Below are 18,952 nucleotides of genomic sequence, written 5' to 3'. Positions count from 1 at the left end.
GCCAGGATGGGAGGATGGGTTTTTGGTGGTTGGGGGGGCGGGGGGGGGGGGGGGGGGGGAGGGTGGGGGGTGGGGGGGGATGTGGACCAGACCAGGTAGTCACGGAGAGAACGTCGTAAATGTGGGCAGATGATACGGTTTTTGCGGAGGTTGGTGGGGTGGAAGATGAGGACCAGGAGGGTTCCATCCTTGTTGCGGTTGGAGGGGTGAGTTTGAGGGTGGAAGTGTGGGATGTTCCACCATAGAACAAACCAGATGGCCTCCTTCTTTAAAAACCAAAATTTCCCCTCCCAGGTGGTTGAAGATGCCCTCCAATGCACACCTCTGCCCTCAAACCCACCCCTCCAACCGCAACAAGGACAGAAACCCCCTGGTCCTCACTTTCCACCCCACCAACCTCTGCATTATCCACCGACATTTCTGCCACATACAAACGGACTCCACCACCAGGGATATATTTCCCTCCCCAGTCCTATCAGCTTTCCACAAAGACCATTCCCTCCATGACTATCTGGCCAGGTCCACGCACCCCCCCAACAACCCACCCTCCCTGGCACCTTCCCCTGCCACCGCAGGAATTGCAAACCTGTGCCCACACTTCCTCCCTCACCTCCATCCAAGGCCCCAAATGAGTCTTCCACATCCGTCAAAGTTTCACCTGCACATCTACCAATGTCATTTATTGCATCTGTTGCTCCCGATGTAGTCTTCTTTACATTGAGGAAGAATGTCTCATCTTCCACCTCGGGACCCTTCAACTCCAGGGCATCAATGTGGACTTCACCAGTTTCCTCATTTCCCCTCCCCCCTCCTTACCCAAGTTCCAAACTTCCATTCACCACCATCCTCATGACCTGTCCCACCTGTCGATCTTCCTTCCCACCTATCCGCTCCACCCTCCTCTCCTTTACCTCCACCTCCATCCACCTATTGCACTCTCAACTACCCTCTCCCCAGATCCTTGCAGTACCACACTAGTAACTGAACTCCAAGATGAACATTTCCCGTCAACTAACACCCTTTATCTTTTTCCAGCTAGCCAATTTCTGAACCAAACCGCTAAATCACCCTCAATCCCAGGCCTCCATAATTTATGCAATAGCCTACCATCGGGAACCGTATCAAATGCCTTACTGAAGTCCATATACACCACATCAACTGCTTTACCCTCATCCATATGTTTGGTCACTTTCTCAGTGAACTCAATAAGGTTTGAGAGGCAAGACCTACCTTTCACAAAACTGTGTTGACTATTCCTAATCAACTTACTCTTTTCTAGATGATTATAAATCCTATCTTTTACAGTGTTTTCCAATACTTTACCCACAAGCAAAATAAGGCTCACAGGTCTATAATTTCCAATGTAGTCTCTACTCCCCTTTTGAATAAGGGGACAACATTTGCTATCCTCCAGTTTTCTGGCACTATTTCTGTAGACAATGACAACATAAAGATCAAAGCCAAAGGCTTGGCAATTTCCTCCCTGGCTTCCCAGAGAATCCTAGGATAAATCCCATCTGGCCCAGGGGAGTTATTTTTATACTTTCTAGAATTGCTAACACCTCCTCCTTATGCACTTCAATCCCATCCAGTCTAGCAGCTTGTATCTCAGTATTCTCTTTGACCACACTGTCTTTGTCTCGCGTGAATACAGATGAAAAGTATTCATTTAGCTCTTCTCCTATCTCCTCTGACTCCATGCACAACTTCCCACTACTATACTTGGCCCTAATCTTTCTCTAGTCATTCTTTGCTTCTTGATATTGCTATAGAAAGCCTTAGGGTTTTCCTTGATCCTGTCCACCAATGACATGCAGGACCAATATAATATATAAAATCCCATGTAACGACTGCCATAAACACGACATTGGACAGACCGAAAGAAAATTAGCAATCCGGATACATGAACACCAATGAGCAACAAAACTATGTGACCAATTCTTCCTCATCTCAGTACACACATACAAGGAAAGCCATTAGCTTGACTGGGACAATGTAACCATCCTAGGATAAGCTAACCAGAGACATGCACAGGAATTCCTGGAGCCTGGTTTTCAATCCACAATTCCATCAATAAATTTGTTGAAATAGAGCCCATGTACAAACCAGTGCAGAGAAAAAACCAGAAATGAGACAACCCGCCTTAACAGACCAGATCATATAGATATCAAGTGGAGTAGACCAACAATGCTTCATGGGAGTTGCACCGATGATGTTAACGACAACTTGCCAGCTCAGTGAGCAAGCCAACAACCGTTTCCTCAACATGGCTAGTCACCTCATCAAAATATTCAATCAAACTTCTTAGGCATGACCTTCTGCTGATAAAGCTCTGCTGACTGTCCCTGATCAAACTTGTCCTTCCAAATGAAGATATACGCTCTCTTTCAGAGTTTGCTTCAATAGTTTCTGATGTAAAATTCACTAGTGTATAATTCCCTGGTCTATCTCTACCACCCTTTTTGAAAATGGAACTACATGAGCTGTCCTCCAGTCCTCTGGCACATTCCCTGTAATTAATTTCCTCATTTTCCATATCAATCTGGGATACACCTTATTCAGTTCTGGGGATTTTCTCACTTTTAGGTCCTCACATCCGCAGTCAAACTGCTCAAGCACCTCACAGTCCCTCTTCCTGAATTTGGTGCCTGCATCCTCCTTCTGCACAGCAAAAACAGTTGTGAAGTACTTGTATAATATCTTACCAATGTCCTCCAGCTCCACACATAGAATAACTTGAAATGGGCACAACTCTTTCCCCGATTATCCTCTTCACCACGATATATTTGCAGAATATCTTGGGATTCTCACTCATTTTACCCATCAGTATTTTCTCATGCCCCCTCTTTGTTCTACTCATCGCTTTTAAAGATCCCCCTGCACATTCTATACTTCACCTCCATTTTTTTGCTCCTTTTGTACATGTTAAATGTCACTCTTTTAGAGTCATAGAGTCATAGAGATGTACAACATGGAAACAGGCCCTTCGGTCCAACCTGTCCATGCCGACCAGATTATCCCAACCCAATCTAGTCTCACCTGCCAGCACCCGGCCCATATCCCTCCAAACCCTTCCTATTCATATACCCATCCAAATGCCTTTTCCTCCAAGATCACTGTTTGTTCATTTACCCAGATGCACTCCGATGTCCAGCGATACATGAATTCAAACAGCAAAGGCAATACTGTGCAGGTTCACTCTGGTGTCAGTTTCTTTCTCTTTCTCTCTCTCTTTCTCTTGCACTGACCTCACCATGTGCTTCCTTTGTCTGTTCTTCTCCCTTTTAAAATTGCTGTTGTTTTGACTTTTTTTTCCAAAGTTCCAAAACAATGCAACAGCATATAAAACAGTAACTGCTGCTCCTGGAATTCGAGTAAATCACCTCCAGAACCTAAAATACCTCAGAAAAGGAGCAGCTGTTACAGCCAGAAATTTTCCCGTCCTCCAACTTGGATTACCCAGAATCCTCCTTTTTACCCAGTCCTGAATATTCTCAGACATCAGGGCTCTCTGGATTTGTTGGTCTGACATCATACCCTAAAGGGAACATGTTGGACCTCTACTCTTGCCAATCCCATTTTGATTGCCCTAGGCAAATATTTATACTTCTATATTTTAATGCGTGTGTGTCAACCAGCTCAATAATTTGTTGAATATGTTTTATTTTGCAATAAACATTCACTTTATCTTTTTATTAAAGAAACCTGTATATGAATGGCCATATTAGTAACTAGGTAAATAGTAAATTTATGTTGAGACCAATGAATAGTGAGACTAGACTCTTCCAATCTCAGTATAACACCATTCAGTGTGACATACATGACAAATAGTATTTTTTAAATCACATTTTCATTAATAACTTGTAAGATAAAACACTGTTTCAAGGCAGTACCTTAGCTCAGATGTACTCATCTGTGTTTATTATTTCTGATTATCTCAGCTCCCTTAGTGGGAGGGGCGATGATGTAGTTGTAATGTCACTGGATGAGTTATCTAGAACACCCGGCTAGTGTTCTAGGGATGTGGGTTTAATTCCTGCCATAGCAAGATGTGAAATTTGAACTCAATTTAAAACTAAAAACTAACCTAATTGTGTAACCAGTTGTTGTAAAACGTTGCCTGCTTTATTAATGTCCTTTAGGGAAAGAAATCTTCCATGCTTTCTAGTCTGGCCTTATGTTACTCCAAACTCACAGCAATGTGGGTGACTCCTAAATAGCTCTGGCATCAGGAACTGGGAATAAATGCTGGCCTAGCCCATGACACCCACATGCAATAAATGAAAAGCATAATGTTTGCACCATCATGCTGACTCACCCAATGGGTGATGTGATTGCTTTGTGTACTCAATGTAACAATATTACAAACTCATATGTAAATGTTGTTGATGATTTTGCTGCATACTGATATCGCCATCTGTCCTGATACACATTCACAGCACAGATCAAAACTGACTAAAATTAGCATATTCAATCTTCCCCTCCCCAATCAACCTACGGCTGCATTTCTGGAACAAGCCGATATTGATAAAGCACTGAGTCATGCTTTTGCAGCATTTGCCATTTGCTTTGATGAGTTACTTCTTTTTAACATATTACTGTATACATGTGTTAAATAGCATATAAATGCTTCATTGTTCTGTCTGATGTTAGCCAATAGTGATACCTGGTAAATGATCAGGAGATTTAAATTTGTACGTGATGTTTCTGCATTGAAGAATTTCCACGATTAGCTGCTCTCCATCTGTCTTCATTTCCTTCTTCAGTGCTATCTTAATTTCTCCCATCACTTGAGTTTTACCTATGAACGTAATAACAAGAAAATATTGGTGCAGACATTCACAAATCATCCATCAGCTGAGAGAATTCACCATTAGATGAACAGAAACTTCAATCCAACAAATCATTTGCCATTATGAAAAACAAATGTGTTGATTTGCTTGTACCAGTAAAAATGCTCATAATAGCGCACAGAATGATTTCAGCACCATTATTAGTTAAATGAGTTAAGATCATAAAAGATCAATGTTTGCTGTTTTATCCTTGGTTCTTATCAATCTAAATCATTGAGTAGAGGGGGAAGAGAGGAATAAGGAGAAAGTTAAAAACAATTACAATTACTAAAAGGAAAGAAAACTGAGGCTGAAATCACTATGGTGTTCCTTTTACGCTTGTTCTCGAGAATTGCGTTGTTGAGAAGCTGTCAGAGCATGGTCCCTGAACCTTTATCAGAGGCTGTCCTTCTACTCAAAGTGTGCTCAGCTTCAGCCAAGCAGTACTCTCTCAGATTTGAGTTTACAACATTCTGAGCCAGCAACACCCATACTATGTGCAAGAACAAAAGAAACTGTAGATAAGGGGTGGTCTAAGTCTGCAGTATCATTGTTGGAACATTGACTCGAAAAGTAATGTTTTCCATATTGTCGACAAACAGAAGAGAACTAAGTGTGACAGATGGTGAGGATGCCCAACAATGTTCCCTCAAAGCTGCATGGCTGTGCACCACATTGTTCTGTGAACAGTAAACAATGTCCCTACACCACCTACAACATTTACTTCAGATTTTTTCATTCATTCACAAGATGTGGATGTCACTGGTCAGGCCAATGTTTATTGCCCAATTCTAATTGCCCAGAGGATAGATTAGAGTCAACCACATTGCTATAGGTCTAGAATCACATGTAGGACAGACCAGGTAAGGATATCAGATTTCCTTCCTTAAAGGACATAAGTGAATCAGGTGGGTTTCTCCCGACAATTGACAATGATTTCACAGCCATCATAAGATTCCAGATCAATATTGAATTCATATTCCATTATCGGATGTGGCAGGATTTGAACCCAGGTTCCCAGAATTAACAATCTAGCGATAATACCATAAGGCCATCTCCTACTCTTACTTTACACAGAGGGTGGTAGGTGCCTGGAACGTAGTGCCAGCAGAGGTAGTAAAGACAGACATGGTAGATTCACTTAAGGTGCATCTGGACAGATGCATGAGTAAGTGAAGAGCAGAGGGATACAGATCCTTAGGAATTGGCGATAGGTTTAGACAGTGGATTTAGATCAACTCAGGATTGGAGGGCCAAAGGGCCTGTTCCTGTGCTGTAAATTTTCTTTGTTCTTTTTCTTTGTACTGCCTCAAAGGTTACAGAAATTCATGCCATGCACAAACTTCAAAAGCCTGCACAGAAGAATAAATGGGAACACTGATGCCATGAGTAAAAGACAAACCCGTGCTAACACAACAAATCGGGAGGGGGATTTTGATTTTATTTATTGTAGTCACATGTACTGAAGTATCGTGAAAAGTTCTGCTTTGTAAGGAGTGCAAGCAGATCAAAGCAAGGAAGGATATACAGATCGTAGTGTTTACACAGGGAGGCATATAGGTTACACTGAACAGGAGGTGCTTAAAGCAAGATCAACATTAGCAAGATCAACATTATTTGAAGTTAGACAGTCCATTTATCAGTCTAATAACAGCAGGAAAAAAGCTGTTCTTGAAGCTGTTGGTGCATGCATTCAGGCTTCCGTAGCTCCTGCCTGATGGAAGAGGTTGTAGCAAAATATTACTGGGGTGGGAGGGGTCTTTGATGATGTTGGCAGCCTTTCCACAGCAATAAGAGTTGTAAATGGAGCCCATGAATGGAAGGTTGCCTTCTGTGTCAGTCTGAGCTGTGCATACAACCTTTTGTAAGTTCTTATGCTCCTGGGCAGTGCAGATGCTATACCAGGCTGTTATGCACCCAGACAGTATACTTTCTGTGGTACATCTGTAAAGGTGTGTGAGAGTCCTTGTGGACATGCTGAATTTCTTAAGCCACCTGAGGAAGAAGGGGCATTGTTACGCCTTCTTGACTGTCGCATCAATGTGGGAAGTCCAGGATAGATTGTTAGTTAGTGTCATTCCTTGGAACTTGATGCTCTCCAACTCAGCTCCATTGACGTAGACAGGGGCATGTCCTCCTCCTTTCTTCCTGAAGTCAATGATTGGTTCTTTTGTTTTGCTGACATACAGGCAGAGATTGTTATCATTGCATCATGACACCAAGCCCCCTATTTCTTTTCTATATTCTGACTCATCATTGTTTGATAGCCATCCTCCCACAGTGGTGTCGTCAGCAAACTTGCAGATAGTCTTCAGTCAGAATTGGGCTACACAGTCATGGGTGTACAGGTAGTATAATAGCTGGCTGAGAACATATCCTTGATGGGTTCCATTGTTGAGGTTTATCTTGAAAGAAATGTCTATTTTCATTGATTGAAGTCTGTGGGTTAGAAAGCTAAGGATCCAGTTGCAGAGAGCAGAGCTGAGACCTAGGTCTTGAATTTTTGGAATTAGTCTGGGAAGAATCATGGTATTGAAGGTGGAGCTGTAGTCGATGAGTAGGTGTCTGATGTAGATGTCCTTGTTGTCCACCTCAAACACCAGCCAAGAAGAAATGAGCAGTGATACTTATGGATGATGATAACTCTATCTGAGTATCAAAATAAAATGTTCTGAATAGTTAATGAAATTTCAATGACAGGGTACTTAATTATTAGAAAAACAGACAAAATAATGAAGACATTTTAATTGGTTGCAATTATCAAATGGAACTGATGGTGAGAGCTAATGGCAAAGAGGGAGTCTATTATAGTAGAGAAGTGATATAGATGAAGATTGGTATTAATAGCAGAAAATGGGTAAGCTGTGCTGAGAGCAAACATATGCAAAGCACACACTTGGATTAATAAGGGAGAATGAGGTGTAATCAAACATGTATTAACATAGGAGGTATTTATGCAATGAAGTTGTTGAAGTTAGTGATGAGTTCTGAAGGCTGTAAAATGTGTGGGCAGAGCATGTTCCTGGAGATTATATTGGGCATTGCTTGAACACTGCAGCACATGTTAGACAAAATGTTAACATGAGAGCCAGATGGTCAATTGAAATGACAAATCCATTCTGTGTTTGGTCTCACTACGAAGAGCAACTGTTTTGTGGTCAGTGAATACAGTAGACTTTGTATTCCATGAACACTGTCCTCCATTCACCCCCTTCCCCCGCAACATATCTTAATGACTACCACCCGGTGGCTCGCACCTCCATAATCATGAAGTGCTTCGAGAGTCTGATCATGGCTCACATCAACTCTAACCTTCCAACCGGCCTTGGTTCCCTGCAATTTGCCTACTAACATAACAGGTCCACAGCAGTCACCATTCCCCTAACCCTACACTCATTCCTGCATCATCTGGGAGTGAGAGAGAGAGAGAGAGAGTGAGAGTGAGAGTGAGAGTGAGAGTGAGAGTGAGAGTGAGAGTGTGAGTGTGAGTGTGAGTGTGAGTGTGAGTGTGAGAGTGAGAGTGAGAGTGAGAGTGAGAGTGAGAGTGAGTGTGAGTGTGAGTGTGAGTGTGAGAGTGAGAGTGAGTGAGAGTGAGAGTGAGAGTGAGAGTGAGTGTGAGAGTGAGAGTGAGAGTGAGTGAGAGTGAGAGAGTGTGTGTGTGTGTGTGTATGTATGTGTCGTCTATACGTGTGAGGACATGTGAGAGTGTGTGTTTGCATGTGTGTGCCTCTTGGGATGGATATGTCTGTGCGTCTGAGAGACAGCGTGTGTTTGAGAAAGGGTCTGTGTGAGTGCATGTCAGAGTGTGTCTGCGTGTGTGAGTGTGTGTGTGTGAACGTGCGTTGTGTAGTAGGGTCACCTGTAGTGTGACATGAACCCAAGGTCCTGGTTGAGGCCATCCTCATGGGTACCGAATTTGGCTATCAGCCCCTGCTCAGCCATTCTGTGCTGTTGCATTTCCTGAAGTTTGCCTTGGAGGATGGTCACCTGAAGATCTGAGGTCGAATGCCCTAGACCGCTGAAGTGTTCCCCGACTGCGAGGGAACATTCCTGTCTGGCAATTGTTGCACGTTGTCCATTCATCCATTGTCGTAGCATCTGCTTGGTCTCACCAATGTACCATGCATTGGAGCATCCTTGCCTGCAGCGTATGAGATAGGCAATGTTGGCCAAGTCATGAGTACCTGCTACGTACATAGTGGGTGGTGTCCCCACTGATAATGGTAGTATTCATGTTGACACTCTTACATGTCTTGCAGTTGTCCTAAAGGCTGGGCAGTTTGCTGCAAAAAATAGTCCATTTAAGGTTTGACGGTTGTTTAAAGGCAAGAAGTGGAGGCGTTGGGAAGGTCTTGGTGAGGTGTTCATCTTTATTGATAAGGTGTTGCAGGCTGCGAAGAACATGGTGTAGTTTCTCCGATCCTGGGAATTACTGAACAAAAAAAGATACCCTATAGGTCACAGCCCTTGTCTGTCTCCTTGAGGAGGTCATTACGGTTTCTAGCTGTGGCACGTTGGAACTGGCAATCAATGAGTTGAGCATCATATCTTGTTTTTATGAGGGCGTCCTTCAGCACCTTCAGGTGTCCGTTGTGTTCCTTGTCATCTGAACAAATCCTCTGTAGGTGTAGAGCTTGTCCATAGGGGATTGTTGTTTTAATATGTTTAGGGTGGAAGCTAGAGAGGTGTAGCATTGTGAGGTTATCCATGGGCTTGCGATAGAGTGAGGTGCTGAGGTGTCCAACTTGGATGGAGATGCGTGTGTCTAAGAATGAGACAGATACTAAACAGTCATCCTTGGTAAGTCTGATGGTTGGATGAAATGCATTCATATCACTGTGTAGTTGTTTCAGTGACTCCTCGCCATGGGTCCAGAGGAAGAAAATGTCATCAATATATCTGGTGTATAGTGCTGGTTGGAGGTCCTATGCCGCAAAGAAGTCTTGTTCAAATTTGTACATGAAAATGTTGGTATATTGGGATGCACATTTGGACCTGATGGCTGTTCTGTGTGTCTGGACGAAGAACTGACTGTCAAAGGTGAAAACGTTGTGGTTGAGGATGAAGCAGATGAGTTGTAAGATGGTGCTCAGAGATTGTCAGTTGTTGGTATTGAGTACTGAGGCTGTTGTAGCAATGTTGTCATCATAGGGTATGCTAGTGTAGAGTGCTGAAACGTCAATTGTGACGAGGAATGTTCCTGGTTTGGCTAGTCCATGGATGCTGAGTTTCTGCAAGAAATCTGTAATCTCATGACAGAAGCTGGGGGTCCCCTGTACAATGGGTTTCAAGATGCCCTCAACATAGTCAGAGAGGTTCTCACACAGGGTTCCATTATCTCACACTATGGATTGACTAGGTGTGTTGCCTTTGTGTATCTTCGGAAGGCAGGTACATTCTATTTTGTTCAAAAAGGACACAATCTGTAGGCAGTCAATCCTTGTAGCATTTATAAATTCCCACTTTGGAAGTAGAACCAGTCTGACTCAAGATTGGGATACAGACAGGCTCTAACCCTACACCTTTAATGCATTTCTGAGCTGAGATGTCACCTCTTTTTTAAATAAAACTTTAAGTTATCTCGAGAAAGTGATTTGAAAGAAGTTCTGGGATTTACATATTATAAACCAAAACCTGCAACCCATTCTGAAAGATGAAAGACTTAACAGCAATCTAGGTTTGTTCAATATATTGTATTAGTTGCATGCATGACACTGTGATCTTTTGCTATGAATTTTGTGTTTTATGATCCTGCTCCACAGCTACTTGATGAAGGAGCAGCGCTCTGACAGCTAATACTTCCAAACAAACCTATTGGACTATGAGCTTGTGTTGTGTGGGATTTTTAACTCAAGACTGGGCATCCATGAGGCACTGTGGGCCATCAACTACAGCAGAATTGCTCTCCATCACAATCTGCAACCTGATGGCCCAGCATATCTCCCATTCAAACATTACCATCAAGCCATGGGATCAATGGAGAGTGCAGGAGGGCATGTCAGGTGCAGCACCAGGCATACCTAAAAAGGAGGTGTCAACTTGGTGAGGCTACAAACAGCATAAGCAGGAAGTGATAGAGCTCAGTAAGCCCATAACCAACGGATCCACAAGTATGCCTATATGCAAGATGGAAGACGCTAGTACAAAAGATAAGGCTGTAGCGTTTACAGCAATCTTCAGCTGGAAGTGCCGAGTAGCTGATCCATCTCGATGTCCTCCAGTGTCCGCAGCATTACAGACACCAGTCATTAGCCAATTCAATTCACTCCATGTGCTCTCAAGAAATGGTTGGAGGCAATTGATACTGAAAAGGATATAGACCCTGACAACATTCCAACAATAGTACCGAAGGTATGTGCCCCAGAATTTGCTGCTCCTCTGGCGAAGCTGTTCCAAAACAGTTGCAAGACTGGCATGTAGCTCCAAATGTAGAAAATTGCCCAGGTATACCCTGCACATAAAAAGCAGGACTAATCCAACCTGGCCAATCATTGCCCCATCAGTCTACTCTTGAGCTTTAGTGAAGTGATGGAAAGTATCACCAATAGTACTCTTAAGCAGCACCTGCTCAGCAATAATCTGCTCAGTGACACCCAGTTTGGGTTCTGCCAAGACCAATCATTACAGCCTTTGTTCAAACATGACAAAAGAGCTGAATTCCAGAGGTGAGGTGAGAGTGACAGACCTTGATATCAAGGCTGCATTTGACCAAGTATGGTATCAATGAGCTCGAGCAATACTGGAATCAATGGAAATCAGGAGGCAAACTCTCCACTATTTGGAGTCATAGCTGGCACACAGGATGATGGTCGTGGTTTTTGGACGTCAGTCATCTCAGCTCCAGTACCTATCTGCAGGAGTTCCTCAGGGTTGTGTCTGAGCCAAAATATCTTCAGCTGCTTCATCAATGACTTTCCCAGTACAGTAGTGGGGATATTTCAATGTTCTGCTCTATTTGCAACTCCTCAGATACTAAAGCAGTCTATGTCCAAATGCAACAAGGTCAGGAAAATATCCAGGCTGGGCTGTCAAGTGGCAAATAACATTTGTACAACACAAATTCGAGACAATGGCCATCTCCAATAGGAGGCAATCTAACCAAGACCCTTTGACATTCAATGGTGTTACTCAATCCCCCACTATCAACATTCTGGGAGTTATGATTGATTGAAAACTCAGTTGGACTCACCACATAAACATGGTGGCTATATGAGTAAGTTAGAGGCTAGGAATAATGTAATGAGTAACTCACCTCCTGACTCTTCAAAACCTATCCATCGTCTACAAGGTAAAAATCAGAGTGTGATGGAATACTGTCCACTTGCTTGAATGGGTGTCGCTCCAACGAGACTCAAGAAGTTCAACACCATCCAGGACAAAACAGCCTGATTGATTGGCACCACCAACCCTCAGTAGCAGCAGTCTGTGTTAAAACAAGATGCACTGCAGAAATTCACTAAAGATCCTCAGGCAGCACCTTCCAAACCCACGACTATTTCCATCGAGAAGGACAAGGGCAATAGATACATGGGAACAACATCACCTGCAAGTTTCCTCCAAGCCACTCACCATTCCGAGTTGGAAACATATTACTGTTCCTTCACTGTCACTGGGTCTAGATCTAGAATTCTCTCTCTAATGGCATCGTGGGTCAAACCACAGCAGGTGGACTGCAGCAGTTTGAGAAGACGGCTCACCATCACCTTCTAAAAGGCAACAACAGATGGGCAATAAATGCTGGTCAACCAGCGGTGCCCACATCATATGAATGAATATTAAAAAATTATAAACTCTTGGAGTCCCAGCACTGATCCCTGTGGAACACCACTGGTCACAGATCTCCAGTCTGAAAAGCACCCTTCCACTCCTATTATCTGTCTTCTATGACTAAGCTATGAAAAAAGATTGGATGGACTGGAAAGCAGGAAATTGAGGGGCGATCTGATAAAAGTTTATAAGATTGTGAATGGCATGGATAGAGTGGAAAGCATAAGTCTTTTTCCCAGGGTGGAGTGGTCAATTTCTAAGGGACACAAGTTCAAGGAGCTAGGGGGAAGTTTAAAGAAGTCATGCAAGGTGAGTTTTTCACACAAAGGGTAATAAGTGCCTGGAAGGTTGCTGCCAGTGGAAGGGGTTGAAGCAGGCACAATAGCAGCATTCAGGAAGCACCTGGACAAATACATGAATAGAAAGAGAATAGAAGGATACGGATCCATGATAGTTTTATCATGGAAGGGAAAAATGGGTCAGCACAGGCTTGGAGGGCTGAAGGGCCTGCATGTGTGCTGCATTGTTCTTTGTTCTAAGCCAGTTCTGAATCTATTTTACAAGTTCACCATGGATACTACATGACTCCAGTTATTGCATCAGCCTACCATAAGGAACCTTGTCAAAGGCCTTGCTAAAGTCCACATAGATAATATCTACTGCCCTGACCTCAAAAATCATTTGTGTTACTTTCTCAAAAAACAATCAATTTTGTGAGATTCGATCTCACCTGCACATCGCCATATCACAAATAAGACTTTGCTTTCCAAATGTGAGTAAATTCTGTCCTGTGATTCTCCTCCAATAGTTTCCCTGCCACTGACATAAGTTCTCAACTCGTAGCAGAGCAGGAGGAAAAGGAGAGGAACCAGGCAACACCCAATCCAAAACAAGTTCTCAATGGTGATGCAGATGGAGAATGCTTGTGTGACATCAACAACTGATGAAGACCTGCACAGTTGGTAGATCTCCAGTTGTTGAGGTTTCCTTGTCACTGGAACTGGATCTACCTTCCATCAGGGACTATACATTAACAGCATTCCTATTTTAAAAGATATTCTGCTCAAGGCATTGAAGAATTCAACTACTCGCCTCGCCTCGCCCTGCCCCTATACACACAACACAAGCCCTGTGGCAATCAATGAGAGCTGATCATAGAGTTCCTACAGTGTGGAAGCAGGCTTTCAGCCCATGGAGTCCACACTGACCCTCTGAAGAGCATCCCACCCTGATCTATCCCCTATCCCTATAATCCAACATTTCCTGTGGCTAATCGATATAGCCTGCACATTCTTGGACACCAAGGGCAATTTAGCATGGTCAATTCATCTAACCTACAAATCTTTGAACTATGGGAGGAAACCACAGCACCCACTGGAAACCCATGCAGACACGGGGATAATGTGCAAATTTATCAATCAGCATGGATAAATGGGTGCTATTCTGGTTGGTAATCAGTAACTAGTGTTGTGCCTCAGGGATTAGGAGAAAGTGAGGACTGCAGATGCTGGATCAGTGTTGGGACTGCAGTTATTCACAACTTATATAGATGATTTGGAGTTGGGGACCACGTGTAGTGTGGCAAAGTTTGCAGAAGATGCTAAGATGAGTGGCAGAGCAAAGTACGCAGAGTGGAATGAGATGCCAGATGAAGTGGTAGAGGCTAGCACAATTGCAATATTTAAAAAGCATCTGGATGGGTATATGAATAGGAAGGGTTTGGAGGGATATGGGCCAGGTGCTGGCAGGTGGGACTAGATTTGGTTGGGATATCTGGTCAGCATGGACGAGTTGGACTGAAGGATCTGTTTCCATGCTGTACATCTCTATGACTCTATAACTCTTATGACTTTGCAGAGGAATATAGATACTTTATGTGAGTAGGCAAAGGTCTGGAAGATGGAATAAAATGTTAATAAATGTGAAGTCATCCATTTTGGTAGGAGTAACAGTAAAAAGGATTATTACTTGAATGGTAAAAAGTTGCAGCATGCTGCTATTCAGAGGGACCTGGGTGCCCTTGTGCATGAGTCACAGAGGGTTGGTCTGAAAGTATAACAAGTAATTAGGAAGGCAAATGGAATTTTGTCCTTCATTGCTAAAGGGGTTGAGTTAAAAACCAGAGACATTATGTTACAGCTGTGCAAAGTGCTGATGAGGCCACACCTGGAGTACTGTGTGCAGTTTTGTTCTCCTTACTTGAGAAAGGATGTACTGGCACTGGAGGGGGTGTAGAGGAGGCTCACTAGGTTGATTCCGGAGTTGAGGGGGTTAGTTTATGAAGAGAGACTGAATAGACTGGGATTATATTCATTTGAACTCAGAAGAATGAGGGGAATTTTATAGAAACATATAAAATTATGAAGGGAATAGATAAGATAGAAGTAGAGAGGATGTTTCCACTGGCGGATGAAACTTGGACAAGATGGCATAGCCTTAAAATTAGGGGGAGTAAATTTAGGACTGAATTGAGAAGGAACTTCTTCACCCAGCCGATTGTAAATCTATGGAATTCCCTATGCCTCATTCCTGATGAAGGGCTTATGCTCAAAAGGTCAATTTTCTTGATCCTCGGATGCTTCCTGACCGGCTGTGCTTTTCCAGCACCACACTCTACCACTCTGATCTCCAGCATCTGCAGTCCTCACTTTCTACTGGTTGATTATAACTTTACTGTGAAGCCTCTTCCAAGGATGCCTGCCTTGAAGAAGTTCTCCACCTCTCCAAGCCTCATTCCTGATGAAGGACTTATGCTTGAAACGTCGATTCTCCTGCATCTCAGATGCTGCCTGACCGGCTGTGTTCTTCCAGCATCACACTCTACGACTCTGATCTCCTCACTTTCACCTATGGAATTCCTTGCCCAGTGAAGTAGCTGATGCTACTTCAGTAAATGTTTTTAAAGCTAAGATAATTTTCTTTGAACAATAAAGGAATTGAGGGATACAGTCAGAGCATGGGTAAGTGGAGCTGAGTCCACGAAAAGATCAGCCATGATCTTATTGAATGGCAGAGCAGGCTCGAAGGTCCAGATGGCCTACTTCTAATCCTAGTTCTTATATTCTTCCAACAATATCTTCACCAAAATCCCCGAAGAGTTCATTTTAATGGAGTGAATGAAATCTGGAAAGAGCTGAAGACAGCCATCACCTCATGCTGTGAAGAAACCATCAGCTATAAGACCAAGAAACACCAAGATTGGTTTGATGAGAATGACTACATCATCCAAGACCTCATCAACAAGGAGGAAAGCTCTCCACACCAGACAAAACAACATCAACAGTGAGGCAACGAGGAGAACTCATTAAACAGCAAAGATTGAATTACAAGGAAGACCAAGGCAAATCAAGAACCATGGTGGACTGAAAAAACTAAAGAGCAGAAACGGCTTGTTGACAAGGTCAACATCTGGGACTTCTTCTGTGCTACTAAGGCAATATTTTGCCCAACACCATGATATCAAACAGGTGCAGAGTAAGGATACTTCTTAACAACAGAGAAAACATCAGCTTCCGATGGAGGGAACACTTATAACAACTCCGAAACCACAATATAACTGGCAATGAGATATGCTTGAGGAAATCCTCCAACTGCCCATCAAAGATGATCTTGGATACGCATCTAGTGTGACAGAAACTGAAGCCTCCATTAGTCATGTGAAGAACGGAAAAGTCATAGGAATATACAGGATTGCAGTGGAGATTTTAACACTTGGAAGAGCAGAGCTTACTCTTCATCTCCATCAACTATTCCTGCAAATCTTGGATAAAGAAGATATCCCTGCCAATCTCAGGAAAGCTGCCATTGCTTTGGTCTTCAAGAAAGGAAACAGAGCAGTATTATCACTGGACTGTTAATCCAGAGAACTAGGTAATGTTCTGGGAACCTAAATTCAAATCTCATCATGGCAGATGGTGAAACTTTAATTCAATGAAAATCTGGAATTACAACTCTAATGACGACTATGAATGATTCATCGATTCTTAGGAAAAAACCTACCTGGTTCACTCATGCCCTTTAGGGAAGAAAACCACATTAGCACCTTCCAGTCCTCTGGCATTTCCTCCATAGCCAGAGAGGAATTAAAAATTTACGTCAGAACTCTTGTAATTTACTGCCCTACTTTCCATTGCAGCATGGGAAGCAATTTATCCAGCCGGATATCAGCCTGACAAAGTTTCCAATACTTGCCATTTCCTATGTTAAATTGTGCAAGTTCCTCACAGTCCCTTTTTCCGAATTCTATACCTATGTTCTTCTTTACCAGAGTGCAGACCAAAGAAAAGAATTCATTCAATACCCTTCCAATATGCTGCAGCTTCACACTTAGGTTGCTCTCTTGGCCCCTAATGGTCCTGACTCTTTCCCTCATTAACCTCTTCCCTTCAATGTATTTATAAAATATCTTAGGATTTTTAGGTTGGTGGGGTCTGGGGACCTAACAAGGGACTTGTGGAGGGAATGTTCCTTGTGGAAAGGTGGATAGGGAGGCAGAAGAAAATATCATTTTGGTGGTGGGGTCAGACCGCAAGTGGCAGAAATGACAGAGGAAGGTGAGTTGGATTTGAAGATTATTGGAGTGGAATGTGAGGACCGAGGGACTCTATCCTTGTCATAGTTGGGGTGGGTGGGGGGATTTGAGAGCAGATGTGTGGGAAATGGAGGAGATGTGGTCGAGGGCATTGTTGATCACAGGGAAGGGGAAATTACGGTTCTTGAAGTCAGAGGATATCTGGGATTTTCTGAAGTGCAATCCCTCATCCTGGGAACAGATGCAGTAGAGGTGGAGGATTTGGGAATACGGGATTGCATTTTTACAAGGTTGTGGGTGGGAGGAAATGTAGTTGAGGTAACTGTGAGAATTAGTGGGTTTCAAACAGATGTCAGTGTTAAGTCGGTTGCCAGACATGGAGACAGAGAGGTCGAGGAAGGGGAGGAAAGTATCAGTGATGGTCCAGGTGAATTTGAGTTCAGGGTGGAGGGTGTGGGTGAAGTAGATGAACTTTCGAGTTCCTTATGGGAGCATGAGGCAGAGCAGATAGAGTCATCGTTGTAGCGGAGGCAAAGGTGAGAGATGGTGTCATGTGTAGCTGCAGAAGAGGCACCGTTCTACGTATCCTATGAAGAGGCTGACATAGCTTGGATTCATGTGAGTACCCATAGCTGCTACTCTTTACTTTCCCTTTTACTCTCACTTTGTACAAACCAGCCTCTTTGTAGGATATGTGGAACGGTGCCTCTTCCACAGCTACACTGACACCATCTCCTACCTTTCCCTCTGCTACATCGATGACTGCATCCACACCACCTCACCCTCCCACAAGGAGTTCTCTGCAGTTCATCAACTTCATCCACACCTTCCACTTTGACCTCAAGTTCACTTGGATCATCTCTGACATCTCCCTCCCCTTCCTGGACCTCTTCATCCTCATCTGCGCAACTGAATCAGCACTGACATCTATTTCAAACTCACTAACCCCCACAGCTACCTTAACTACACCTTCTTCCAACCCCCCACTCCTGCAAAAATGAATCCCATACTCCCAATTCTTCCGCCTTTGCCGTTTCTGCTCCCAGGATGAGTGATTCCACTCCAGGACATCCCAAATATCATCCTACCTCAAGAACCGTAATTTCCCCTCCCATGTGATCAACAATGTCCTCAACTGCATCTCCTCCATTTCCCACACCACTGCCCTCAAACCAAACTGCCACAACCACAACAAATATAGAGTCCCCCTGAGCCACACATTTCACCCCAATAATTTCCAAGTCCAACACATCATCATCTGCCATTTCTGCCACTTGCAGTCTGACCCCACCACCAAAATGATATTTCCTTCCTGACTCCTATCGTCCTATCGGCTTTCTGCAGGGAATGTTCTCTCCATGATTCCCTCATTAGGTCCACACTCCCCACCAACCTTTTCTCCAGATCTGGCACCTTTCCGTACAGCTGCAGGAGGTGCAAAACCTGCCCCTACCCCCCTCACTACTGCCAAAGCCCCAAAGAATCATTCCACGTCTGGCACAGATTCACCTGTATTTGCTCTAACCTGATTTATTGCATCCATTGCTCTCGATGTGATGTCCTGTACTTCGGACTGACCGAGTGCAAACTCGGGGACCAATTTAGGGACTCTCTCTATGGTCCAAGTGCTTCAATCAACCCCACCTTCTGGTTGCCAGCCATTTCAACTCCCCTCTCATTCCCTTGATGACAAGTCCATTCTGAGCTTTCTCCACTGTCAAAATAATGCCACACGTAAACTGGAGGAAGAACACCTCAACATCTGCCTTGGGAGCTTGCAACTATACAGCTTTAAAATAGAATTCATTGGCTTCCAAATTTC

The 18,952-nt window shown here is 43.5% G+C and overlaps 1 protein-coding gene across 7 annotated transcripts in view; it reads right to left on the bottom strand.

Moving 5' to 3' along the window:
• Positions 1-18,952, bottom strand: part of pcloa (piccolo presynaptic cytomatrix protein a) — a 603,113-nt gene that overhangs the window by 25,965 nt on the left and 558,196 nt on the right. For all 7 annotated transcript variants that reach the window (XM_072563105.1, XM_072563109.1, XM_072563107.1 and 4 more), the window contains one exon: positions 4,667-4,801. In XM_072563105.1, the coding sequence (XP_072419206.1) occupies positions 4,667-4,801 (135 nt within the window). The remainder of the gene's footprint in view (positions 1-4,666; positions 4,802-18,952) is intronic.

Source organism: Chiloscyllium punctatum, chromosome 44 (assembly GCF_047496795.1).
Source record: "Chiloscyllium punctatum isolate Juve2018m chromosome 44, sChiPun1.3, whole genome shotgun sequence".
NCBI lineage: Eukaryota > Metazoa > Chordata > Chondrichthyes > Orectolobiformes > Hemiscylliidae > Chiloscyllium > Chiloscyllium punctatum.
The sequence above is the reverse complement of the archived record's forward strand: the minus strand, read 5'-3'. Positions and strand labels throughout refer to the sequence as shown.